Source organism: Crocuta crocuta, unplaced genomic scaffold (genome assembly GCF_008692635.1).
Source record: "Crocuta crocuta isolate KB4526 unplaced genomic scaffold, BGI_CrCroc_1.0 scaffold430, whole genome shotgun sequence".
NCBI classification, from domain to species: Eukaryota; Metazoa; Chordata; class Mammalia; order Carnivora; family Hyaenidae; genus Crocuta; species Crocuta crocuta.
In genome coordinates this window covers 2441316-2469009 of record NW_027527934.1, presented here as the reverse complement: position 1 = coordinate 2469009, position 27694 = coordinate 2441316, and the positions used below count along the sequence as shown (strand labels likewise).

The following is a 27694-nucleotide window of genomic DNA, read 5'->3' as shown; positions in this document are numbered from 1 at the left end:
GCACAAAAACAGACACTCAGATCAATGAAACAGAATAGAGAACCCAGAAATAGACCCATAAATGTGTGGCCAACTAATTTTTGACAAAGCAGGAAAGAATATCCAATGAAATAAAGACAGTCTCTTAAGTGAATGGTGCTGGGAAAACTGGACAGCAACATGCAGAAAAATGGACCTGGACACTTTCTTACACCATACACAAAAATAAACAAAATGGATGAAAGACCTAAACGTAAGACAGGGAGCCATCAAAATCCTCGAGGAGAAAGCAGGCAAAAACCTCTTTGACCTTGACTGCAGCAACTTATTAACACATCTGTGGAGGGAAGGGAAACAAAAGCAAAAATGAACTGTTGGGACCTCATCAAAATAAAAAGCTTCTGCAGAGCAAAGGAAACAATTAGCAAAACTAAAAGGCAACCAACAGAATGGGAAAAGATACTTTCAAATAACCTGTAAGATAAAGGGTTAGTATCCAAAATTTATAAAGAACTTATCAAACTCAACACCCAAAAAACAATAATCCAATGAAGAAATGGTCAAAAGACATGAATAGACACTTCTCCAAAGAAGACAACCAGATGGCTAATAGACACATGAAAAAGTACTCAACTCACTCATCATCAAGGAAATACAAATCAAAACCACAATGAGATACCACCTCACACCTATCAGAATGGTTAACATTAGCAATTCAGGCAACAACAGATGTTGGCAAGGATGTGGAGAAAGAGGATCTCTTTTGCACTGCTGGTTGGAATGCAAACTGGTGCAGCCACTCTGGAAAACAGTATGGAGGTTACTCAAAAAATTAAAAATAGAACTACCCTATGACCCAGCAATTCCACTACTAGGTATTTATCCAAGGGATACAGGTGTACTGTTTCAAAGGGGCACATGCACCCCATAGTTTATAGCAGAGCTATTGACAATAGTAAGGTATGGAAAGACCCCAAATGTCCATCAACAGGTGTGCTGTTTCGAAGGGACACATGCACCCCAATGTTTATAGCAGCACTATCAACAATAACCAAAGTATGGAAAGAGCCCAAATGTCCACAACAGATGAAAGGATAAAGGAGATATGGCGTGTATATATATACAATGGAGTCTTACTTGACAATCAAAAAGAATAATATCTTGCCCATTGGCAACTAGGTGAATGGAACTAGATGGTATTATGCTAAGCAAAATTAGTCAGAGAAAGACAAATATCATATGACTTCACCCATATGAAGAATTTAAGATACAAAACAGATAAATATAAGGGAAGGGAAGCAAAAATAGTATAAAACAGGAGGGGACAAAACATAAGAGATTCTTAAAAATAGAGAACAGAGGTTTGCTGGAGAGGTTGTGGGAGAGGAGACTGGATAAATGGGTAAGAGGCATTAAGGAATCTACTCCTGAAATCACTGTTGCACTCTATGCTAACTAGCTTGGATGTAAATTAAAAAATTAATTTATATAGAAAAGCAAAGAGTGGTATTCTGCTCACTTATTTTTTGTTATGTCTTGGACTTTATTACAGTCACAGTTTTGATAATATTTAATTTGGAATTCAAAGCAGCAGGGAAACATTTACATATGGGAGTTCCTATGCAAATAAAATAATGTATTACTTGAATGCAGGATTGTCAGAATAAACTCTAGATATAATGCTTGTTTTTAAGAAGTATCTCCATAATGTTTTATTTGCCTTAAATATTTCATTGCCAGTAGGGTTCCCACCTCTCATGACAAAGTTCTTCCAACATTTCACTTCAATAATTCTAAGTAGTGATTATCTAGAAGTTACTAATATCTATAGACACATCAATATTCAATAAAACTCCTTTTCTGCAATAAAATTTTAATCATGTCCTGGAGTGTGTTAATCTCTGTTACCTAATATGTTGATCTACTAGTGGCATTATTGATAGATTTCCTTTGCTTTTCTGGTAACAAATAGAATGAAAAGATTTCCACACAGCCTGGTAAAATTGCAATTCTGCAACACTGAGTTATTCTGACATTAGATATTGTGTGTTCTTGCATTCCTAGCTTCTTAACCTTATTGATGAGATATTAATATAAAAACAGAATTTGGTTTCATATTTTGTTCTTTAAAATGCCTTAAAAAATTCAAATCCTTTTCTGGGTACGGTGGATATCTGTTGGTAAGGTGTTGATAGAGCTTGCTTGAAACTACTGGTTCATTTGATAACACTTCCATACAAAGGAGGTATTTAGGCAAAATATAGGAACATTACTGTGATTCGCAAATCCAAGTGTGAGATGGTTTCAATTATGTTGCCTAATTTCTAATCTTTTTCCTTTTTTTAAAATTTAAATTTATATTTTAAATTCAAGTTAGTTAACATACTGTGTGGTCTAATCTTTTTCCTTTTGACCACTGTGTTTATCTTATAGTTCTAGTAATTTTCTAGTTTTAAGAATCAACTATCAAAGAAGACACAAATAAATGGAAAGATAGTCCATGCTCATGGATTGGGAAAATTAATATTGTTAAAATGTCCATACCACTCAAAGCACTGTACAGACTCAGTACAATCCCTATTAAAATTCCAAAAGCAGTTTTCACAGAAATAGGACAAACCTCAGAAGAACTCAAATAGCCCAAGCACTGAGACAGAACAAAGCTGGAGACATCATGCTCCCTGATCTCAATCAATATTAGAAAGCTAAACTAATCAAACCAGTAAGGTGTTGGCATAAAAACAGACATATAGATTAATGGAACAGAATAAGGAACCCAGAGATAAACCCCTGCATATATGGTCAATTATTTTATGACAAAAGAGCCAAGAATATAGAATGGGGAAAGGACACTGTGTTCAGTAAATGGTGCTGAGAAGACTGGACAGCCACATGCAAAAGAATGAAATTGGACTGTCTTCTAACACCACACACAAAGGCTAAGTCAAAATTGATTAAAGACTTGAACATGAGACCTGAAACCACAAATTCCTAGAAGAAAACATAGGTGATAAACTTCTTGAGATTGGTCTTGGTGATGATTTTTTTTGGGTTTGACACCAAAAGCACAGGAAACGAAAGCTAAAATAAACAAGCGAGACTACATCAAATTAAAAGGCTTCATTTATAAAGTGAAGGAAATCTTCAAAATGAAAAGGCAACCTACTGAAGAGAATATATTTGCACACCATGTATCTGATAAGGGATTGATATCCAAAAAACATAAGGAATTCATATAACTCAATTAATTAAAAAACCCCTAACAATCCAAATAAAAAAATGGGCAGAGGATCTATATAGATGTTTTTCCAAAGAAGACATACAGATGGACAACAGGCATATAAAAATATACTCAACATCACTAATCATCAGGGGAATGCAAACCAAACCACAATGAGATATCACCTCACCCCTGTCAGAATGGCTACTATCAAACAGACAAGAAATAATATGTTCGTGAGGATGTGGAGAAAAGAGAATCCTTGTAGACTGTTGGTGGAGATGCAGAAAACAATATGGAGTTTCCCCCCAAAATGTAAAAATAGATTTTACCATATGATCCAGCAATTCCACTACTCTGTATCTATACAAAGAAAACAAAAACACTAATTCAAAAAGAGGTATGCATTCATATGTTCACTGCAGCATTATTTACAATAGCCAAGATAATGAAACCAACCCCAGGTGTCCATTAAAGAAGATAAATAAAATGTGGCATATATATACGTACACACACAGTGGAATACTACTCAGCTATAAAAAGAACAAAACCTTGCCATTTGCAACAATATGGTTGGACCATGCTGTCTTATTGTAAGACCTGGGGCAGTTACTTAACCATTTTGTGACTCATTCGTAAAACAGAGATAATAATTGTATCTAGCATATAGTATTCTGTGAGGATTAAATGATTTAACATATATAAACACTTTGCCTAGAGCATAGTAAACACTAATAAATCATTTTTATGACATGTAAAATATGATTCGCTTTTGTGTGCTCTCACACAAAGTGGATATATAATCCAACTCTCTAGCCAATAATCCTCCCCCATATCTCATGGCTACCCTTCAATTACAGTCAGTCTTGTTCAAGGTCTTCAGTCCTAACAAAACAGGATTATTTTGTCTTGATCAGTTCTATTCTCTGTTCTCTATGCTCTTCATGATCTCCCTAGTTCCTGATTTTTTACCTAGTTTCCTCTTTACTTGCCCCAGAACGACCAGAGTCACCACAATGCCCCTTTGTGGGGCAAGATAATCTACAGCATATAATTGTGTACTTATTCAGATTGATATTCCAACATATTTAGACATCTCCTTGAAGCTTATTCCTGACAAAATCGTTATACCTAACATATAGCACTAAGTTGACATTATAGACTAAACTTGATAAACAGAACTATTTTCTCACTTAGAGGGATCATGGTAGAGATAAGCATTATAGAACTTCACATCTGATGTATTTTACTACACTTGAAAAATATGCAAAGACATTATATTTTGTCACATTAATTTTAAAAGGAGTTTAGTATAACATGTCCTTATGTCACTGACCCAGTATTTATAACTATTTTAACTTCCAACTTAGCTGCTTCCAAGTTTTTGCTACCCAAATGATTATCTTTTCATTAGGTTTACAATATTCAGAGTTCAGGCTAGGGAGGAAAAATTAACATCAATCCCAAAACATAGTAAAATAAACCAGGATTCCAACTCTTCTTCTTTTTTTTAATGTTTATTTTTTGAGAGAGAGAGAGCTAGAGCACAAGCAGGGGAGGAGCAGAGAGAGAGGAGACACAGTACCTGAAGCAGCCTCCAGGCTCTGAGCTGTCGACACAGAGCCCAACAAGGGGCTCAAACTCATAAACTGTGAGATCATGACCTGAGCCAAAGTTGGACACTTAACCAAGTGAATCATCCAGGAGCCACTCCCCCAACTCTATCTTCTTAAATGAGCCCTAGCATGTTACCATCAAGCATCACTACTATTGGTTCAAAAAACTATAAAGCATCAACGCAATTCCCCAAGTAGAAGTGCTCATTAGTCTAGATATACAATTTATTTCTTGAATTGGACAAAAACACAGTTTCTATCTTCATCTTGAATACTATGTCCTGCACTAGTATATAGATAAAAATCCTTTTAGATGTGGCAAACTTTGACTCCTCTCATAATGGGGAATGAATATCAGAAATGGCACTTCTTAGTATCTGGGTTATTACACGATTTTTAAAAAATGTTTATTTATTATGAGAGAAAGTGAGCATGCATGGGGGAGGGGCAGAGAGAGAGGGAGACAGAAAATCCCAAGCAGGCTCTGCACTGGACTTGAACTCACCAACTGTGAGATTATGACCTGAGCTGAAATCAAGAGTTGGAGGCTTGGGGCATCTGGGTGGCTCAGTCAGGTAAGTGTCCAACTTCGGCTTAGGCCATGATCCTATGGCTCATGAGTTTAAGTCCCATGTTGGGCTCTGTGCTGACAGTTGAGAGCCTGGAGCTTTCTTTGGATTCTGTGTCTCCCTCTCTCTCTGTCCCTCCCCCACTCATGCTCTCTTTTTTCTCTCTCTCCCTCTCAAAAATAAATAAAAATTTTAAAAAAGAGCCACCCAGTCAACCCTACATGATTTTTACAAAATTTTTCAATGTTTATTTATTTTTGAGAGAGACGGAGTGCCTACATGATTTTTTAAACAAAAGAAAGCTGTGAAAACATTTCACATATTAATCAACAAGTATTAAAAATCAGTGAATAAACCATTTTTTACTGTCAGTCACCATTGAAGATCCATAACCTCTTCTCCAAAATTTTATAAAGAACTGGAAAAAGAAGCAGTGGGGCGCCTGGGTGGCTCAGTCAGTTAAGTGTCCAACTTTGGCTCAGGTCATGATCTCAAGATTCGTGGGTTCGAGCCCTGCATTGGGCTCTGTGCTGACAGCTCAGAGCCTGGAGCCTGTTCCAGATTCTCTGTCTTCCTCTCTCTCTCTGCCCTTCCCCCACTCATGCTCTGTCTCTCTCTCGAAAATAAATAAACATTTAAAAAAATTTTTTTTAAAGAAGTAGTAAGGCAGTGATGGAAATGACAATACTAGTAAAGGGATTTTTTTTTTTTTTACATCAAAGGACTTTAAATTCTATTCTATGTTAATTCTCCCATCTTAAAAAAAAAACTCATTTAACCCCAAATCTCCTTTCATCTACCACCTGACTTCTTTCCTATCTTTGGCATCCCCAAATTAGGTCTAAACCCAAACTCTTTTTTTCCCCCAAGAAATCTATTCCGTTCCATCTTCTGTGTGTCAGATACAAGCAACTCTAACCTTCCTCTTGCCCAGTCAACTGGATCAGTAAAGTCATCCTGGACTCCTCTTTGGTTGTCCACCTTGCATACAGTCCATAAAAACATCCTGTTGGCTTGACCTTCAAATTATTTCCAGAATTTGACCCACTTCTTATCACCTCCACCTGGTTCATCTCTCACCTGAATCATTACAGACTTCTAATTGGTCTTCCTGTTTCAACTCTTGCTTCTCAAAAGTCTATTTTCTACACAGCAACCAGAGCAGTCCTTTTCAAAATGTAACTCAGATCATGACACTCCTCTGCTTGAAGGCTATCCATGGTTCTCCACTTTTGTCAAAGTAAAAGCAAATATTCATAGGATGGCTGTCAAGGCCCTTCATTGTCTGTTCTCTAGTTCTCATTCACTCTCCTATAGTCCTTGCTTCTTGAACATGCCAGGTATGCTCCTGCTTTGGGGCATTTGTATTCACTTTCCTGCTGTCTGGAATGCTTTTTTTTCTTCCCTCTACCAGCACATCATTCACTCCTCCTTCTTCCAGTCCTTATTCAAACGGCTGCTTGTCAATAAGGTCCACCCTGATCATCCCAGTTAATTCACAACTTCTTCCCCAGAACTCCCAATCTCTTTCACTCAACTCTATTTTTTTCTAAAACTTATCATCATCCAGCATTCTCTACAATTTACTCCAATATTTTGTGTATTATTGCCTCCCTCTGTTAAAATGCAAGCTCCATGGGGACAGCAATTTTGATCTGGATGGTTCACTAACATCTGTCTAGTGCCTAGAACAGTTCATGCTAGAGAGTTGGGTGCTCAATACATTTTGCTGAATGACTGGATTTTTTATAGGCATCTCTGTTCTTTCTACAAATTATTTCTCATTCTAATTAAGCTCTCTCAGGATTTATAATAAATCTATCATTTAAAAATTTGATTAAAATGTTATTCTTCTCTCCCTCTCATTCCTAGAAGGAGAACTATCTTCAGTGTTACCAGACTCAGTCAAAACTACAGGGCTGAGTAAGGGAGAATAAGAGAATTACTAGTTCTTTTTATCTTCCTACATAGCAGACAATGGGAGGGTAGCTCCAAAAATTTGGTAGTAAAGCTAAACTACTCTCACCTTCCAGGAGACTGTCTCAACAACTGTTGTCCACTCAACAAAACAACAATGAAGGAAAGCCAGTATCAACTTTAAGTTCTGCTACCTGTTGTGTTGAACTTTAAAGTAATTCCAGACCCACATTTGTACAACTCTTCTAATTATTTCAACAACAAATGTGTGCTTAGAAATAGTAGAGAGCATATGTTGAGTGTATGTGTGTTATTCATCTATACAAATACCTTAAGTTATCAAGCTCTTTCTATTGAAACAAAAAATCCTTATTCCCACTCTACTAATGAAAGTTGAAATAACATGTAACACAAATCATGTACCTACTATTTACACATTACCATCTTCTTTTATCAGTAATGACAAAATATCAAAATTATCTTTGTAATACTGATTTAAAATATATGGCACAACATAATATAAACATAGAAGATGCACAATAGTGCACTACTCTGTAAAATAATGTCTACAAGTAAAGGAAAGCTAAAGGGAAAAAAGAAAATTATTGTGGTTAAGATTCATTTGTCATTGGATGATAACCAAAATTATATTTTAAATTTACCATTAATACACAATCAGTTATAGATAACATTCTCAGTCTTACTTGAAGCTTTTACTGTTGAATACATTGTTTCATAAGAGAGAACTCACTTGATATTATATGTATCATATTCAATGGAAGACCTTGGCACTGCAGGGATCATATAAAGAAATCCAAGATGTTCATTTTCATGTATTATTTTAATGATTTGCAAAGGATTACGAATGTTGGCTTTAACGACTTCTTCCCGGTCATGGAAAAAATACTTAGGGTACGCTGAGGAACTGGTCACATAGAGACCTCTTCTTCCAATACTGGTACGTGACAGTTTAGGAGAGGGAGAGAGCATCTCAGCAGCGGACTGCTGGATCAAAACAAAGCCAATTTTTAAAATCATGAGTTTTTGCAAAACAAAACCAAAAACCATGACTAAAAAAACATGACAAAATATTAACCTCAAGCATTAATTGCCATACTTCCTGAGATGTCTAAGGCTCAAAGGCAAGTATTTAAAAAAAAGTTGTTTTTTAANTGATAAATGGATCAAGAAGATGTGGTTCATCTATACAATGGAATACTACATGGGATGTATGTGCACACACAAGAGTGGAGGGAGGGGGGAGAGGAAGGGAGGAAGAGAGAGAGAGGAGAGAGGAGAGAGAGGAGAGAGAAAGAGAGAGAGAGAGAGAGGGAGAGAGAAGGATCCTAAGCAGGCTCCATGCTCAGTGTCCAGCCCGACATGGCACTCTGGCTGAGTCACCTAGGCGCCCCAAGAATTTCTGAACTGAAAAACTTCAAACTTTCATAAGGAGTGATATATTCCTTCCCGGTACTCCTTATCCAAGTGTCCATCCCTTTTCCCAAGCTCCCCAACATCAGCTCCCACTGCCGCCTTCTTCTTCTGCTTAAGTCAGTGTTTATTACATCAAACTGTCACTAGTTCTCTGGTGTTCTTGGGAGCCCACCACTTTTCCTGCTCAGTTGCTTGCATCTATCTTGACTGTGGCCTCTCCCCTCGACCTCCTCACCTAGTTCTGACAACCTTAATGCTTCTCAGTGAGTGAATTCTTAGACAGCTGTCATCATAGCTCATAATAAAATACTTCTGAGTGAATGTAAGGGGTGGTTACACTGAATATGGGAGTCAAATGTAATAATACCCTTGGAGAAGTATACATGGTACAGATTCATAATTGCATAGACCAGTGCTGCTCACATTTAAATGTGCATGTGAATCATCTAGGTGTCCTGTTAAATTGCAGCTTCTGTCAGTCTGGGGTGGAGCCTAAGATTCTGCATTTCTAATCCGCGGATGCTGTGAACTACTACTGGAGCATCGAGGCCAAGGCCCCATCATGTTCTCACACGTGAGCTTTGCTCTCATCCCCCAGCTCCGCCATCTGTGCTCTCAGTGCTGCTCACACTCCCTTGTTCCTCCTCACAAACCTCGGGCAGCGTCACACACCCCCTCGCCTGTGGAGGAGGGTGATAACCGTGTTTCCGGAAATGTGACACTAACTGCAACTGTCATCACCGTGTCTCTCTGACAGTGGAGGGCAACTGGAATGAAGACAAAAGAATCCCCATCGCAGACCTGCTTTGTTGAATAACTGATGCAAATATATAAATGATACGTTTAATACCTGCTAGCATAACTAACAGAGGTTGCCATTTCTCCAAGAGATTAATTACCACAAGTTCCATGGAATAACGTCTCTAGAAAGTTTTCATTCACAGGCATCATTTTCTATCTCTTGATGAAATATACCCTGTTGAATAGGGGTTTGAGATGAAAATCCTGGAATGTGTACAGCTAAAGGAAAATACAGCTTTGAACTCAAAAGATAAAATGTGCTTCTTTCACTTATTGGTCAGAGACCATAGCAATGACACTGTTTTCTTATGTAAAAGAACAGGCCTGGGCACCTTGATGGCTCAGTCCTTGAGCTTTGACCCTTGATTTCAGCTCCGGTCATGTCATGATCCTGGGATTGGGGGATTGAGCCCCATGGTGGGCTCTGCACTGAGCGAGGAGCCTGGGATTCTCTCTCTCCCTCTCCCTCTGTCCCTCTTGTACACATGTGCTGTCTTTCTCTCTCTCTCTCTCTCTCAGTCTCACTCTTGCTCTCACTCTGTAAAAATAGGCCAAAACAAGAAAAAATACACACTGCTTTGTCCCAATGTTTCAACAAGGGCTACAGTCAACTTTAGTATTTTTATGAGTAGAGTATTAATATTTTAACAGAGAATTCATGTATTTTCTTTATTATATCCTTCAAGAAGTTTTACTGCCTTCTTCTCTTTTTTTTCACAAATAGTTTATTGTCAAGTTGGTTTCCATATAATACCCAGTGCTCATCCCCACACGTGCCCATCCCCTCCATGCCCATCTCCCCTCTCCCCCCCACACCCATCAGTCCTCAGTTTGTTCTCAGCATTCAAGAGTCTCTCATGGTTTGCCTCTCTCCCTTTCCCCCACCATTTCCCCCCTTCTTCTCCCCCATGGTCCTCCGTTAAGTTCCTCCTAATCCTCCTATACGTGCAAACATATGATATTTGTCCTTCTCTGCCTGACTTATTTCGCTCAGCATAACACCCTCAAGGTCCATCCATGTTGCTACACATGGCCAGATTTCATTCTTTCTCATTGCCATGTAGTATTCCATTGAGTTTTACTGCCTTCTACATGCAAGATTTCTCCAACATAGGCTGTATATTTTCAGCTGCATACTTACTTCCAATTATGTAACTCAATGTGAAGATGTGATGCAGTTTAAGCAGCCACATAAGTTCAGATTTTGTGGGGGAAAGTGAACAAAAGAAGCATTTATTCGTAAAGTGTACAACACCTGTAGTGTTCTCTATAATGGATGTTCAGTCCAATTTCATAAGGCAATCTTCCTTAGTTACCAGAAGCAAAGCCTCCAACTGCCTTCTTTCATCTCTCAGGGAATCCTTACTGGTGCATTTCCATTCTAAACTCATTCTAAGAAATCAATCCCCCCCCGGCCAAATGACGCTTTTCTCAGAATAAGTACCTTTGCCTTTTATATGGAATATCTCCTTTCTTCCATATTTCCCTTCAACCCTTGGCTCTTACTGAATTCTTCACTTAGTTACAGCTACAACCAAGCATTACACACAATTTAACATTCCCTTTTAGCCTCCTCCCTTCATCCCAGATGTGCACAATTTCGCTCCTCTTGTTTAAAATTCAACATCATGATGCCTACTTTATACCAGATAAGCTAATTTACAGGCAATCAGTTCTTTCTTGGCTCTACTTAAGATAGCCTATTCTCCTTTCCTACTTCACAGAAACTAAACTAACTGAGGCTTTATAATTTCATATAACTGATCATGTGATATTCTTTCAGGGTGATCTCACCCACACCCACAGTGAGCCTCTTCCAGCTGGCTTCTCAAGCCCACCACTCTCCCACCTTTTCTGCCTTATTAACTTTCCATTCAGTATTCTGAGCTTATTAGTGCCATTTCCGATGGCTTTTCCTTCCCTGACCAGCCCTCTCACCACCAGTGCAAGCTCTCCCTTCTGTTCAGTTCTCCGGGATTTTGTACCTTAAATGACCAACCAGAGCTCTCATCACACACCCCCTGACCTGGAATATTCACTTGTCCATGTGGCCACCAAAAGACTCTGAAATCTTTGAGGATGAAGCCTGTCTTCATCTCTTCCTTTCTAGAACTCTGAAACATAACTGGCACTGAAATGTTCAACAAGTCTCGAAGGATCCTCTCAATAAAAAGGTCAGAGAATTATTGGGTCTATTGGCATTTTTACTGTGAGTGTGGCCACATGTTCTCCCACTTCCATTCCTTTGTTTAATTGTCTAATGTATTTATAGAAAGCCATGCTCTGGTGATTTCTCCCTGGAGTTACTATTCACTGACTCCTTGCAAGCCACCTTCTCACTCTACAACTCACCAATTACAAAAGTTATCTTTCTAGCTGGTTCAGTTTCTGTTTTATTGCCCTTCACCAAGGTCTTCAAAAGATTGTCATTTTGGGTACTAATGATGAAAATTTCATAAAAGGTAAAATAAGATTTAAACACTGTTATATCTTAATATGTCAAAGAAGATCAGGGGACATTGTACAAATGCTGGAAGTTTCCCTTTATGATTTTCCTCTACTGTCCAAATTTTTCCTTGAGTAAGAACTGAGAAGTACTGTATCCATCGTGCAACCTGATAGAGAAAAAGTCTGCAACTGTTCTTATGAGTTAAAAGTATGTTAGCAATGCTATAGAAAACTAAAATTTAATTGAAAGGATTAATTAAGTACTTTAATAGTATACCTTTTTTTTCCTCCCCACAGTATCTCGAGGCCCAAGAAACTGAATAGATAATTTGGCAGAACTTCTTTCTTCAGTGCTTCGAGGTTTTATGATTCCAGAAGAGATTAACTGAAGTCGGTTCTGTTCATATATGTATTCTGGCTTTTTATGATCTTGGTAGATTTTTAGCACTGGCTTTGGGGAATAAAGAGACATGTTAATTTCTTTAATGTTAATGAGAACTTGTCTTATTCTTATAACATGAACTTTGGAGTTACTCCTGGAGTTATTTTCTATCCAATCACAATCATTGTGATAGCTATCACCATAGTCTGACCATGGTCTATTACAAGACTAAGACTTTTCTATTTGGTTTCTATTAATTCTGTCCTTTAATTAACAATGAATACTTATAAGGGTAAGGCTATGAGAGAAAGGGCTCAGAGGCATGAGATCACATACTCAGTAATTGTGCATTACAAATCCCACCATTCACTACAACAGTTATTGTGAGAAGGATTGTACAATTCTTGCACTGGACCCAAAAGTAATTAATCAATTCCCATAGCCATAATTGGTTGGAGATCTAAAAGAAATTGTGGCAAAAAATAAAAGAAGTTGTGGCATTATGTTAGGCTAATATAATTTCAGATTAAGGTAATAAAACTTAGTATTCAACACAATACACTAAAGCAAGAAACTCACCATAACGGCTTTAAGTTTCTAAGCACTATGATTTTATTTATTTTTTTTATTTTTAAGCCTATTTATTTATTATGATAGAGACAGAGAGAGTGTGAGCAGGGGAGGGGCAGAGAGAGGGGGAGAGAGAGAATACCAAGCAGGCTCCTTGCTGCCAGCACAGAACCGCTATGAGGCTCGAACCCAGAAAACTGTGAGATTATCACCTGAGCCAAAACTCACTGGATGCTCAACCCACTGAGCAACCCAGGTACCCCTCTAAACATTATGATTTTAGCGTGATAGCTAATCTCTTATAAATAGAGTGAGAAAGAAAAGCTTGAGAGTAAGCATAGGAAATGCTGTTAAGTTTTCATGTATGTGTAAATTATAGTTGGTTTTGGTTAAAAATCCCTCTTGAGACTATAGATGCTGGTGAGGATGTGGAGAAATGGGCACCCTCTTACACTGTTGGTGGGAATGTAAACTGGTGCAGCTGCTCTGGAAAACAGTGTGGGGTTTCCTCAAAAAATTAACAATAGAACTGCCTTATGACCCAGCAATAGCACTGTTAGGAATTTACCCAAGGGATACAGGAGTGCTGATGCATAGGGGCNCCCCTGCTCATGCTCTGTCTCTGAAAACTAAAAAAACATTAAAAACATTTTTTTAATAATCAAATCAAATCTGAGAATCCTCAGTTATCATACTAATCGATCTCCAGTGTGAAAATGCGAACCTCCCTGGTGGTCTAGTGGCTAGGATTCGGCGCTCTCAAGTGTGAAAATGCAGTCATAGAGGGTTTGTTTTCATACTTTTGTCCATGGAAGATAAATGATTTATATGAAAGAAAAAGGTTGAAGAGGCTGGAGGGGAGGGGAGGGGGGATGATGGACATGGAGGAGGGCACTTGTTGGGATGAGCACTGGGTGTTACATGGAAACCAACTTGACAATAAACTATAAAAGGAAAAAAATAAATCCCTCTTGAGCCACTCACCCTAGAAAGGAAAAGACTAGAGATGGAGGCAGGAGGATCTCAGCTATATCAGTGTGGAAAATCAACACAGACCAGAATCACAAGGTAAGAAGGGGGAGAAAAGCTTCTACACAGCAAATGAATCCATCAACAAAATAAAAAGGCAATCTACCAAGTGAGACAAAATATGTGCCAATATAACAGGAGGTTAAGTCCCAAAATATATAAAGAACTTCTACAACTCAATAGCAAAAACAAAACAATCCAATTGAAAAATGGGAAGAGGATCTGTATACACATATTTTTTCCAAAGAAGACATACAGATGGCCAGAAAGTACATGAATAGATGCTCAACATTAATCATTAGAGAATTGCAAGTCAAAACTACAATGAGATATCACTTCACACTTGTCCGAATGCCTATAATCAAAAAGATAATAAATGTTGGTGAAAATGTGGAGAAAAGGGAACCCCCATCAACATTTAATACCACAGTTTATATCTTTTTATCTTGTGTATTCATAACAAGTACTGCAGTTATAGTTATTTTTACTACTCTTCTCTTTTAACTTTCTTTTTTTTTTAAATTTTTAATGTTTCATTTATTTCTGAGAGAGAGACAGTGTGAGCAGGGGAGGGTCAGAGAGAGAGGGAGACACAGAATCTGAAGCAGTCTCCAGGCTCTGAGCTAGCTGTCAACACAGAGCCCAACGCAGGACTCAAACCCACGAACCATGAGATCATGACCTGAGCCAGAGTCAGATGCTTAACTGACTGAGCCACCCAGGCACCCCTCTTGTCTTTTAACTTTCAACTAGCTTTATAAATAAGAGATTAATCCACCACCTTTACATTACTCTGAATTACTATATATTCACCTTTACCAGTGAGTTTTATACTGTCATGTTTTCTTGTTACTAACTAGTGTGCTTTAATTTCATCTTTAAAAAGTCCCTTACAATTTACTTTTAAATAATAAAGTAATAAGCATACACAGAGAGAAAGAAAGCAAATATGGCAAAATGCTAACAACTTTTGAATCTAGGTGGATGGTATGGAAATATTCATTTTACTATTCTTTCAACTTTTCTGCATATTTGAAACCTTTTATAATAAAATGTTCAGAGACATTGAATTTTTCAAGTAAAGTACCAAAAATACAAAAAATTAGATGGATTCATATAAACCCTAATAGTGATCACCTCCAAGAAAGGAAAGGACACTGAGATTAAAATGGGATATGAAAAGTATTTGAAATGTATTTATTACATTCCTTTAAAAATAGATACTGAATTGGAGCACCTGGGTGGCTCAATCAGTTAAGCATCCAACTCTTGGTTTTGGCTCAGGTTATGATCTCACAGGTTTGCCGGTAGTGTGGAACCTGTTGGGATTCTCTCTCTCTCTCTCTCTCTGCCTGCCCTCCACTTCCTCTGTCTCTGTCTCTCTCAAAATAAATAAATAAATATATGAAAGAACAAAATAAATTAAAAATAAAAATAGATATTGAATCAAACTAAGCAAAGTTCAACATTATTATTTTGGGTACACATACTTATTTATTATATTCCTCTTTGTAGCATTTTGTATATTTGAAATTTTCATAATAATAAAACAGAAACAGAGGAAAACTTAGCTATTTAGCAAAATCAGAAGCAAACCTCAATCGCCCTAAATAGTAAAATCCTAAAGCTATTATGAAAATCAAGAACAAGATCACTATTTTCACTATCACCTTTTGTTTTCAATTCTCAAAATGAAGCATCTAGAACAGGGGTCACTAAAGTTTTTCTGTAAAGGACCAGACAGTAAATATTTTAGGCTTTGTGAGCCATATGGTCTCTGTCACAACTACTCTATTATTCAAGCACAAAAGCAGCCTTAGATGATATGAAAATAAATGGATACAACATTATTTACAAAAACAGCTTCCAGGACTGGATTTGACCCATGGGCCACAGTGATCCCTAATCTAAAAAATAAAGTAACTGGTGTAAACACTAGGAAAGAAAGGCAAAATTATCTCTCAGTGATATTATATACATTAAAAATAAGGGGCGCCCGGGTGGCTTAGTCGGTTAAGCGTCCGACTTTCGCTTAGGTCATGATCTCGCGGTTCGTGGGTTCGAGCCCCGCGTCGGGCTCTGTGCTGACTGCCAGCTCAGAGCCTGGAGCCTGTTTCAGTCTGTGCCTCCCTCTCTCTCTGACCCTCCCCTGCTCACGCTGTCTCTCTCTCTCTCTCTCTCTCTCCTAGAAATAAATAAAAAATATTTAAAAAAAAAAAAAATGAAAAGCTAACTACTAAAGTAGCAATAAGGATTGAAAACAACATTGGTGAAGTTTCTGTTACAAAGTAAACACATAAAGTCCATTTGCTGCTCTCTGTACTAAAACAGAAACTGGATCACAATAGAGGAAAAAAAACTAAAACTACAATATTTAAGAATTCATTTAACAAAAAAAGGACCTTATTATAGCAAACTATAAAATCTCATGTAGAATTAAAACAAAAACTACAAAAGTATAAGGAAATGACAAATGTTAATTATGGAGCAAATGCCATGCTTATCTTCATATATATCAAAAAGGCATTTGATAAAATTCAACTATTTTGATAAAAATCTATTTATGACTTTGTAAAGTTTATTTGTTTATGTAACCTCTATACCCAAAATGGGGCTTGAACTTACAACCTTGAGATCAAGAGTCACATGCTCTTCCGACTGAAACAGGCAGGCACCCCTATTTATGATTTTTTAATAAAAATCTATTTTTTATAAAAACATTAATCAAGAAAGGATAGATCCTTCCTTAAAACTCTCAATGTCTAAGGGAACCTGAGTGGCTCAGACAGTTAAGCATCTGATTTGGCACAGGCCATGATCTCACCACTCTGAGTTTGAGCCCAGAGTCAGGCTCTGTGCTGACAGTTCAGAGTCTGGAGCCTGCTTCAGATTCTGTGTTTCTCTCTCTCTCTGCTCCTCTCCTACTCATGCTCTGTCTCTGTCTCTCTCTCAAAAATAAAACACTAAAGAGGGGGGGAAGGGGGATGGGCATGGAGGAGGGCACTTGTGGGGATGAGCACTGGGTCATATGTGGAAAGTAATTTGACAATAAACTATTTGTAAAAAATAAATAAATAAATAAATAAATAAAATAAAAACACTAAAAAAAAATCTCAATGGCTAATATCATGCTTAAAGGGGTAACACTTAGAAACATTCCTACTAACCTCAGGAGAAAGACAAAAATATCTACTGTCCCCACTATCATTTCTAATATGCTATAGGTATTAGCCAATGCAATAATTCAAAGACACAGTATAAAAACAAAAATTAGAAATAAGGTGGCAAAAGTGTCATTATTATCAGATAATTTTATTGTTTACCTGAAATGCTTGAGAGAATAAACAGAATAACACAAAATTAGCATCCAGAAATAAAACCTGTTAATAAACTTAATAAGAAACAAGTAAAAGTCATATGAAGAAAACTTTAAAACACTCCTGATAGTCATAAAAGAAAAAGCAAACAAATGAAATTCTATTTTGTTCTTGATTTGGAAAATCAATTATTTAAAATGTTGATTGTAAGTTAATCTATAAATTTAATATGATCCTGACAGGATAGATTGGACATTAGACAAACTGATTCTAAATTTAATACATAAAAATAATGATAGAGAATGGCCACAAAAGTTCTGGGGTGGGGGGGGGAACAAGTGTTCAGGAAAGACTAGCCCTACCAGATATTAAAATCTTATAAAACTAAAGGGCGCCTGGGTGGCTGAGTCAGTTAAGCATCTGACTTCAGCTCAGGACATGATCTCATGGTCCGTTGGTTTGAGCTCCAAGTTGGACTTTGTGCTGACAGCTCAGGGCCTGGAGCCTGCTTCAGATTCTATGTCTCCCTCTCTCTCTGTCCCTCCCTGCTTGTGCTCTTTCTTTCTCTCTCTCTCTCAAAAATAAGTAAACATTATAAATAAATAAATAAATAGTTATAAAATGACAATAATTAAAACTGTGTATCCTGGACACATGAATAGGAAAACAGATCAATGGATCAGAATAGAAAATCCAGCAACAGACTCCAAAATATAAAGGGCAATTGAGTCTATAATAAAGGTGATACTTTTAGGAAAATAATATTATACAATAAATAATAATGAAACAACTGGATAGTTATTAGGGGGAAAGTCGGATCCTCTCATTCATTACACTGGGAAAAATTGTGAATAGATCAGAGATTTAAATGCACCATAAAAATAATCTCAAAGTAATTTTTAAAGAAAAGTATCTAAGACGTCACTAGATAATTTTATTTTTACAATCTTGCTAAGTGTAGGGCCTAAGTATTACATAAAACTCAGAAGATATAAACTCAATTACATAAAAGTTAGGAATTTTTAAAAAACTTGAAAATTTTTATAATGCTTATCACAGATAAGGGGCTTATTTCCTAATATAGGAAGAGCTCATGCAAATCAATAAGGAAAACACCAACTGTCCAGTTAGAAAATAAGACATAAAGATCCATATATTTCACAGAGAGAAAAATAATTTCTAAATATATGAAAAGATGTTCAACCTTTTTCAAGAAAGAAATTCAAATTAAAGCTACCCTGAAATAGCATTTTTCTTCTATTACTGAAGCAACATTTACTAACCAAAATTACAAACGTACATATGTCTTGAGTTGGCAATTCCATTTCTAGGAAGTCTGCCTACAGATGGAATGTCACATGTGAGAGATGGCATCTGTACAAGATTATTCACTGTAACACTGTTATCATAAAAATACTATTTTAAAAACCTAATCTATAAATTTGGGGCTTACTAAATAAACCATGGTACATTCATCTATGATATGATATTATGAACTATAAAGCAAATTGATATAAAAGAACTTTTGAACGGTTATAAAATGATCTCCAAGTTATGTATTGAATGAAGAAAGCAAGGGACAGCTAAGCCTGTTTGTTATTCTATCTTAGGCTTAGACAGCATAATGCATCTCTGAAAGAATACACAGCACACTCTTATCATTGGTTGCCTCTGCAGTAGGAAGCTGAATGGATAAGGGGCAGTGGTAGAAAACAGACTTTAATTGTGTAACTTCTGAACATTTTTAAATGAATTACTTATCTAAGAAGGATAAATTTTAAAGTTTATATAGAAGAATAACTATCTAAAATGGAGAATATATTAAAAATAAGAATGGCAAGGAACCAATTGTCTTCCACTTATCAAAATGTACTCATGGTAATCAAAACAATGTGGTTAGATCAGTAGAGAAAGGAATCAAGATCTGTAAATAGATCTTGTTATTTTATACATCACAAAGTGAGAAGTTTATACATGATAAAGGTGGTGTTTTAATTTGGTGGGGAAAATGTGGTGCTAGCAAAGCATTTCGAAGAAAATGTTAGTCCTTTTCCTCACACCAGATTTAAAAGTTCACCTGAGTGAAAGCTTTAAATATGAAAGTACAAAAATAAAGAAGAAAATGTGAGGAAATGCTGTCTGTCAACATAATGAGTATAAAGTGGTGGTCAGTGGAGAGAAAATAAAGCCCAATACAGATAAGAAGAACAGAACCCTCACTGGTAACCCCACAGAGATGATTAGCAGCAGCCGGTGTGAGGGTGCAGCTTCAGCCACCCCATCCAGGCAGCAAAAGTCTGGAAGATGTTACAGGAAAACCTCAGAAAGGGTGAAAGTGAAATTTAATTTAGGCAGCACATGTGCACTAGTTTGAGAAACTGGTCCTCAAGTAAAATGTGTGTGAATCAAAAGTATACATTTTTTCCCTTCAACCCAATAGTACCAATCATGGAACTTTATCCCACAAGAATACAGGCACCGGTACAGATGGATAATAAAGTGATTTGCTGTACCACTGCAAATATTTGTAAAATAAATGTCCCAAAAGAGGATGGTTTCATCAGTTATGGAATATTCACGCATTGGGACCCTTTAATGGGACAGGCAACCATTAAAAAGAACATGTTATAGAAATATCATCTGACTTTGAACAAGTCCTATAATGCATATTTAGGTACAAAAAGCAACATGTAGCAACATGTTTATGTTGTAAAACAAATATCCAAAAGCCTAAATATGCATTTTGTGTGTGTTTATCCATGTGCATAAAACTGAGCATGGAGAAAGGCAAGAAGAGATATACACTAGATTGTTGAAAACCTTATAGACAAGGGGGTTGGAGATCACAGAATTACAAGTAAGGAAAAAATATCAAAGAAGAGTAGAACAAGAAAGCAGGGGCAGGAGTGAGGAAGGATGGGGAAGAGGGAGAGGGAGGAGAAGCGGAAAATGAAGGGGAAGGGAGAAAGGCAGGGAAGGAAATGGGGGTAGTAGAGAGAAGGGGTAGTGATCATAAAAAGAACAAACCATAGTATGAACTCTATATAAACAAAACAAACTACAGATACCCATACACATGAAACCAGTCACTTGAATACAAAGCTACTTTCTCTCTGCATGATGGAAATTCAGGTAGTTTTCACCTTATTCCTTATGAATAAATTACTTATGAAAACTGCATGAATTACCATATTCATGTATTACTTATATCGCTCTAGTCCTCTATTAGTACATAACAAACAGCACCAAACTTAGTGACTTAAGAAATACCTCCATTTATTTTGCTCAAAAATCTACAATTTAGGCAGAACTCACTGGAGGCAGGCTGCCTCTGCTCCATCAGAGTGTCAGCTGTGGCAGGTCAAAGGCTGGGGACTGGAGTCCTCCAATGGCTTTTCCACTCATGTGTCTGGCAGGTGATCCAGGCTATAGACTTACTCAGATGACATTCCCTTAAAGACACCTTTGTAGTTAACACAATCTAAAGTAGCCTGCCTTTTGTTTCCACCACATTCCCTGTATTATTTTCTTAATAACACCGATCATTACATGAAATTGTTCGGTCTATTTATTTAAGGTTACTAGAATGTCAACAGGCATCTCATCTGCTTTGTTTCTTGCTATATTCCCAGTGCATGCCTCAATGCCTGGTGCATAGTAGGTACATAATAAACATTTAATATGCAAGAATTAATTGCCCTGAAGACAGACAGAACAACTTTAATCACTAAGGGTTAACGATACACTTTTGCCAAGTGAAGGTAAATATGTTACAAAGAAATAAGTGTAAAAAGCTTCATACTAAATCCACCAGTTAATGATTACTATATTATGGCACATCCATAATATAGTAACAGAAAAACAATGCTGCTGTTAGAAAAGATCATTCATTTTGCATGGATTAGAAAAATTTCTGTATGTTTAAGTGAAATAAGCACTTTGAAGATCAGTATGTACGGTATAATCTTATTTTAAAGATGTCAATGTTTTTACACACACACACACACACACACACACACATATTTAAATAAACATATAAACAACCCGAAGGGCAACCACTGACAGCAGTAAGTAGTTAATGTTAGAGGGCAGGAGTGGTAACTTTCACTTTTTTTAAAAAAATTTTTTGCTTATTTATTTTTGAGACAGAAACAGAGCATGAGTAGGGGAGGGGCAGAGAGAGAGAGGGAGATAGAGAATCTGAAGCAGGCTCCAGGCTCTGAGCTGGCTGTCAGCACAGAGCCTGATGCGGGACCCGAACCCACGAACTGTGAGATCACGACCTGAGCCGAAGTCAGACACTTAATCGACTGAGCCACCCAGGCGCCCTGGTAACTTTCACTTTTTACCTTGTGCACTTTCATTGCTCCTCTACACGGATTTAGAATTAGCCAAGGACATAAATGGATTCTTAAAATTAAGTATTTTCAAAGCACAAAAATTTTCAGGATACTAGGCATTTACTTTAAAAATAATAAAATGACATAACTATATGTATATAACTATGTATATTACTCTTCCTGAAGGTACCAGTATTAAATGGTACCCTAATATCTAAAAGAGCCTGACAACTAATATAGTTAAGTATCTGTAGTGTACATTATCCTAGAGAGGATTTATCTGCTACTCACTACTTTTCTCACCATTGTATCCCCTCACCTTGAACAGTTGCCTAGAACTCGGTATTTTGTTTTGAATAAATGTTTATAGGGTTTACAACTTGATAAACAAATTTTTTAAGTGTTTTATGTGGCTTCTTTATTTTTATTTATTTTTTTACAAATAGTTTATTGTCAAATTAGTTTCCACATAACACTCAGTGCTCATCCCCACAAGTGTCCTCCTCCATGCCCATCCCTCCTCCCCCCCACATCCATCAGTCCTCAGTTTTTGTCAGCATTCAAGAGTCTCTCATGGTTTGCCTCTCTCCCTTTCCCCCACCATTTCCCCCCTTCTTCTCCCCCTTGTTCCTCCGTCAAGTTCCTCCTAATCCTCCTATACGTGCAAACATATGATATTTGTCCTTCTCTGCCTGACTTATTTCGCTCAGCATAACACCCTCAAGGTCCATCCATGTTGCTACACATGGCCAGATTTCATTCTTTCTCATTGCCATGTAGTATTCCATGGTATAGATAAACCACATCTTCTTGATCCATTCATCTGTTGATGGACACTTAGGCTCTTTCCATGTTTTAGCTATTGTGGAGAGTGCTGTTATGAACATTGGGGGATAAACAAATTTTTAACTTTTAGGCTTTCATTCCTTCTTTGTTAATTAAGCATCTAGAAATGACTTCCATCCCCCCATAGCAATTTTGCAACTTCCTCTGAGCCAAAGTGTCTAACATGCTGGTTTTTGAACTTACCAGAGGCTCTAGTTTTATAGGCTGCTGTCGTTTTCTTGTTTTCTCTTGAGCTTTTGTAATGTGCCTAAATGTCAGGAATTGTGTGTCAGATTGATTTTCTGTGGGTACTATAAAACTCAGTCTTCCCTTTGGTTGTATACTGTTCAGTCTTTCAAGGACAGCATTTTCCTCAAGCTCTTCAATATCTTTCAGCTTGGCATCTTTCGCTGAGGTGTGAAATGCCATCCTCACTCCTGGAAAGTGTAGGGTCAGGAAAAGAAAAATGAAAAGTCGAGCAAAAGAACAGGGGAAGTGGGTCTAGTGAAAGTGACTTAAGAACCAGGGAGAGCTGAATTTGCTGGCCTCCAAAGAAAACGCACAAAGTTACCCATTCTTCCCAAACTGAGGGCTTGAATCAGAGAAATGAAAATGCCTGGCCTTCGAGAAGCCCTGTAGCTGGGGTGGGATCCAGGAATTTGCATTTCTAACAGGTTCCAGGGTGATGCTACTGCTGAAGATGCCACTGATTTGGGGACCATATTAGTCTAGATTTTGAAGGATGAAAAGAAACGCAGTTAGTATTGAGATCAATGTTCTTCACACTTGAATATGCAAACTATCTCCTGGGGAGCTTGCTCAAAATGCAGGTAACTCTAATGTAGGCATTCTGAGAAATACAGCCTAGGTACTCAAAAAACAAAATCAAATAACAACGAAGTGGGGGGTGGGGGGAGATCTGTGGACTAAATCCTAAAACAGTGCTCCTGGGGCTTTTATATGCATGCGAATCTCCTGAGGAAATCGTTAAAATGCACATTCTGATTCATATATTTTGAGTAGCAAGATCCTAGAACACTAGGATTAGGAACCTTTGGTAGTGGTCTTACATCCTCATGACTACTCACTCCCACCCCACCAGATGAAGGCAGATACTTCCCTTCAAAATGGTACCAAAATAGTACCATAGTGATGAGGGAGCATTAAGACAAGCTGAGAGCAAAGTTACAGGCTAACAGCACCCTGCTCCCCGAGGTGGGATACATGTGATATTCCTTGGACACTCTTGGCTGCCGGAGAGCAAAGGAATGGAAAGAAAGCAAATGGCTGACTGCTAGAGATCACAGTCATGCAGGACAGGAGCCTCCTTCAGTTTACAGATAACTTAGTAAACTGCAAGAAAAAGGCAATTTTACCCATAGCCCAATCTCCAGAAACCTTATACTCCGTTTCCTGGAGCCCTAATATCACCCTCATCAAGATGTAAGCTTGCCATGGTGATGTGGGAAACGAAGGCAAATGAAAAATTAAATTTCCTTACTGCCTACAGGCCATTGACAAGTCCTTCAAACAGGCAGAGTGACCTTTCTCTAGGTGCTCAGCTGCCTCAGTGATGACACTTTGCTAGGGGTAAAAGAGACTCTTGGCTTAACATTATCCTGAACCCCTAGGAACTTGTGAGTCTCCTTAAACACATAAAAGTTCCTTTGCAAACCTCCTTTATCTTTAACCCCTAAGTATATGTTGACAATTACACTCCAAGCATATGGCCCCTGATATACATCTGAAGGGTATCATGACTGAGGTTTTATTAAACAATAAATAATGGCGTTTTCCTAACAACAGCTAGCCCTTCAAGGCCCTGGAAACCTTGCTTACAAAATTTCTTAGAGACTTACGCTGTCCCTAACCCCTTCTCAACCTGAAGGTATATAATCAGTCACTCTTCACAACTCCAGTGCAGCTCTTTCTGCCCAGGGGTCCTGTCCTCATGCTTTAATAAAATCACCTTTTTGCACCAAAGATGTCTTCAAGAATTCTTTCTTGGCCATCGGCTCTGTACCCTACCATCACACCCAACCCCCAACAATAGCATATAAGGTCTTGAAACGGGTGTCAGCCGGTCTACGTTTCAATCTAAATCTTCTACACAATTAAAGTGTTTCAAGGGGCGCCTGGGTGGCTCGGTCTGTTGAGCGTCCAACTTCGGCTCAGGTCATGATCTCACGGTTCCTGGGTTGGAGCCCCGCGATGGGCTCTGTGCTGAAATCTCAGAGTCGGGAGCCTGTCTTCGGATTCTGTGTCTCCCTCTTTCTCTGACCCTCCCCTGCTCACGCTGTCTCTCTCTCAAAAATAAATTAAAAACAACATTAAAAATTTGAAGCTTTTCAAGTAGCCATATTTTTTTTAAAAAACACCCCCAAAAAGGGAACAGGTGAAATGAATTTTAATAACGTGCTTTATTTAACATATCCAAAAATATTCTCATTTCAACATGTAATCGATATAAAACTTATCAATGTCTTATCTCATTGTTACAACGTCTTCGAAATCCGGTGTGTACTTCACATTTAGAGCAGATCTCAGCCCCGACTCGCACCTGTGGTTAGTAGTTAACCACATTGTTTAGCGCAGGTTTGGATTTGACCACTCCGTGTGAGATCTTGGACAAGACTCCTGAGATCTCTATTCCTCACCTTCCACTCCTCTAAAATAATAGATAGGTAGCAAATGACCACTAAATGCCTTTCCACTGACTTTCTCTGCCTCTCTTGCCTTTCCTTATGTGCTCAGAAAGCCAAGCTGTCGCTGGCTTAGAAGCTGGAGCCCAGCCCCACAGTTGGATTCCTCAGGACTTACCAAGTCAGTCTTGAGCAGCCACAGCCGCCGCCGCCGAGGGTCTCCAGAGACAGCAAATCCAGGTCTGGTAGCAGAAAGCTGACAGTACCCGGGAATGTTTGCTGTTGCTTAGCAGCCACCTGGCCTCTACCTGTGTGCAATGCGCCTGTGCGCGACCTGTCGCCACGGCAACGCCTCAGCCAACTGCAGCTCTAAGTCCCTGAGCGCGCCCAGCAGTTGAGCCAATCAGTGCCTCTGAAACATTTCTACGCCGCTGATTGGCGAAGAGCGCGCAAGCGACCTGCGCGGTCCCTCCTCCACGCCGGGAACTGACCCACTGGCTAGGCGGCTGGGCAGGTGTTTAGTTAGCTGTGTTTGCTCTCTCCCTCTTGCCGGAATCTCTGGTCTTTTTCCCTTCGTGAGGCACTCGAGACTGACTTGACGGTCCTTTCATCTAACTTTCTCTAGTTAAAAGAATCAAGAATTTCCGAAGAGAAAGATGCGTTGTATAGACAGTTCGAGTCCCGCTCTCAAAGGGCGCATGGTAACAACCATCCAGCAACTCTGTCCCACTCACCAACCTCCTCCCGGGAGTGTTTTAAGGGACAAGGAATGTGGGCACTTCCCCACAGACTTCACCATCTCAACTAATGTTCTTTTCCACCTGGAAGGTAACCTACTGTCAGGCCTAGCACGAGTCCATTCTACCAGACTCTGGACCTTGTTCTGGCATTTGGACCCCTAATCAAGTTCCCACACGACTGCTGCTAATGCTTTGTGGAGGCGACCCCACTGAAACCCAATCCAGGTTGCTTACCGAAGTTGCCTTATTCCAGTTAGTGATCAGGAGAAGCAGCCCTTTCACCTGCCTTGAGGAAATGTTAGTTGGCAGAGTCCTGCTTTTCAACCTCCCTTGCAAAAGGACATAATCGCCGCTGGAACTCATTGTCTTCTTTTGTGCTTTTCGTTTTTTGTTTTTTGTTGTTGTTTTTTTTTACCATGGTATTTGTTTCTTGCCTTGAACACCAAGCCCTATATGAAGGGGTTGAGATACTGTACAACCTGCATTTTCTCAATCTTAACATATTCAGGTAGGTATTTTACACGCCAGGTAGGACATCACCTACAAGGCAGAGAATCACATATTGATAGACCTGGAATGGAGATTACAGATCACTTAATCGAGCTCCCCCATTGATTAGTAAGAGAACTGAGACCCAGAGAGAGAGCAAATGATTTACTCCAGGTTAGGCAGCTAGTCATGGCAGGGACAAAACTAAAATACATGTCTTCTAATCCCTAATCAGGTCCTGGAAACAGCAAGGAATAACTTCAGTTTAGAAACAATTAAAAAAAAATCTCAAATGTAGACATAAAGACTAATTCCACGGAGGAAAAAAGGTGTACACAAAGCCAATCAGAGCCAAAAAAATATAATAATTATATAAATTAGTAAGAAAAGAAATGTAAAGCCGACCCAAAACATTAAGACATAAAATTAGAATAATATGCAGTTAGACACATCTATCAAATAAATTTCATTTCAGATGTGCAGTGAATATTGTCATCTGTTCCCTTCGAATTTATGTAGTGGAGACAAAGGCCATTGCTTTTCAATCCCAGAATTTTTTTTTTTAAGCAGATGAAGGTGATTGTATTCTAATGTTGCCTTATGCAACTGAGCATTCCAAGAGCCAAGAGGAGTGAGGGGTAGAAGGCATTGACACATAGAGTTTAATAAAGGTATTGCTATATTAGAAGCTACTCATCAAATCTCTCCAAGCTTATTTTTTAATGTAGCAAGATATCTTCTTCATTACCAACTTAATGTTTACTAAAGCAGTGTTTACTAAAGCAGTGCAGCCAAGAGTGTTATGCATATCCTATTGCTTTTTTCATAGTTACCATAAATAATAATAATTGTTCATCTTTATTGGGTGCTTTCTATGTGCCAGGTACTATATTAGGTGCTTTGCATTTGTTCTCTCAAATAATTCCAAGAAACATGAAATTTTCATTTCGTAGATAAAGAACTAGACTATGAAAGGTTTACCACCTAGGTTACAAAAGATCACATCTTTAACAGTAAAAATAAAAATGCTTAAAATTTATTGAGCATTCAGTTAAGATTTATATGCCAGGCACTTTGTGAAGTACTTATCACCATTACACTAATCATTGCAACAGCTTTATATTATTTTAAAGGTATTATTGTACCTACTCCACCAATAGGGAAATTGAGGTTTAAAAAGATTACATGTTTTACCCAAATCACTCTAGAGATAATAACTGGCAGAGCTGAGAGACAAATCCGGACAAGATCGGGCGCGTTCAGGGTGGTATGGCCGTAGATGCTGAGAGACAAATCCAGATCCATAAACTTAAGTAGTTAAATTTCTGTAAGATTCTAGAGCAAGTATGTTGAATCAGGGAATTCTGCTACTGGAT

At 38.1% G+C, this 27694-nt stretch overlaps 1 protein-coding gene across 1 annotated transcript in view; it reads right to left on the bottom strand.

The window, feature by feature from the left end:
* Nucleotides 1–25340, bottom strand: part of DNAH6 (dynein axonemal heavy chain 6) — a 209415-nt gene extending 184075 nt beyond the window's left edge. The window contains exons 1-4 of the mRNA XM_077751897.1: nt 25268–25340; nt 22652–22884; nt 12262–12435; nt 8053–8306 (exon numbers count right to left, since the gene is read on the bottom strand). Coding sequence (XP_077608023.1) covers nt 8053–8306; nt 12262–12435; nt 22652–22876 — 653 coding nt within the window. The 5' untranslated portion in view covers nt 22877–22884; nt 25268–25340. The remainder of the gene's footprint in view (nt 1–8052; nt 8307–12261; nt 12436–22651; nt 22885–25267) is intronic.
* Nucleotides 25341–27694: the final 2354 nt, after the last annotated feature.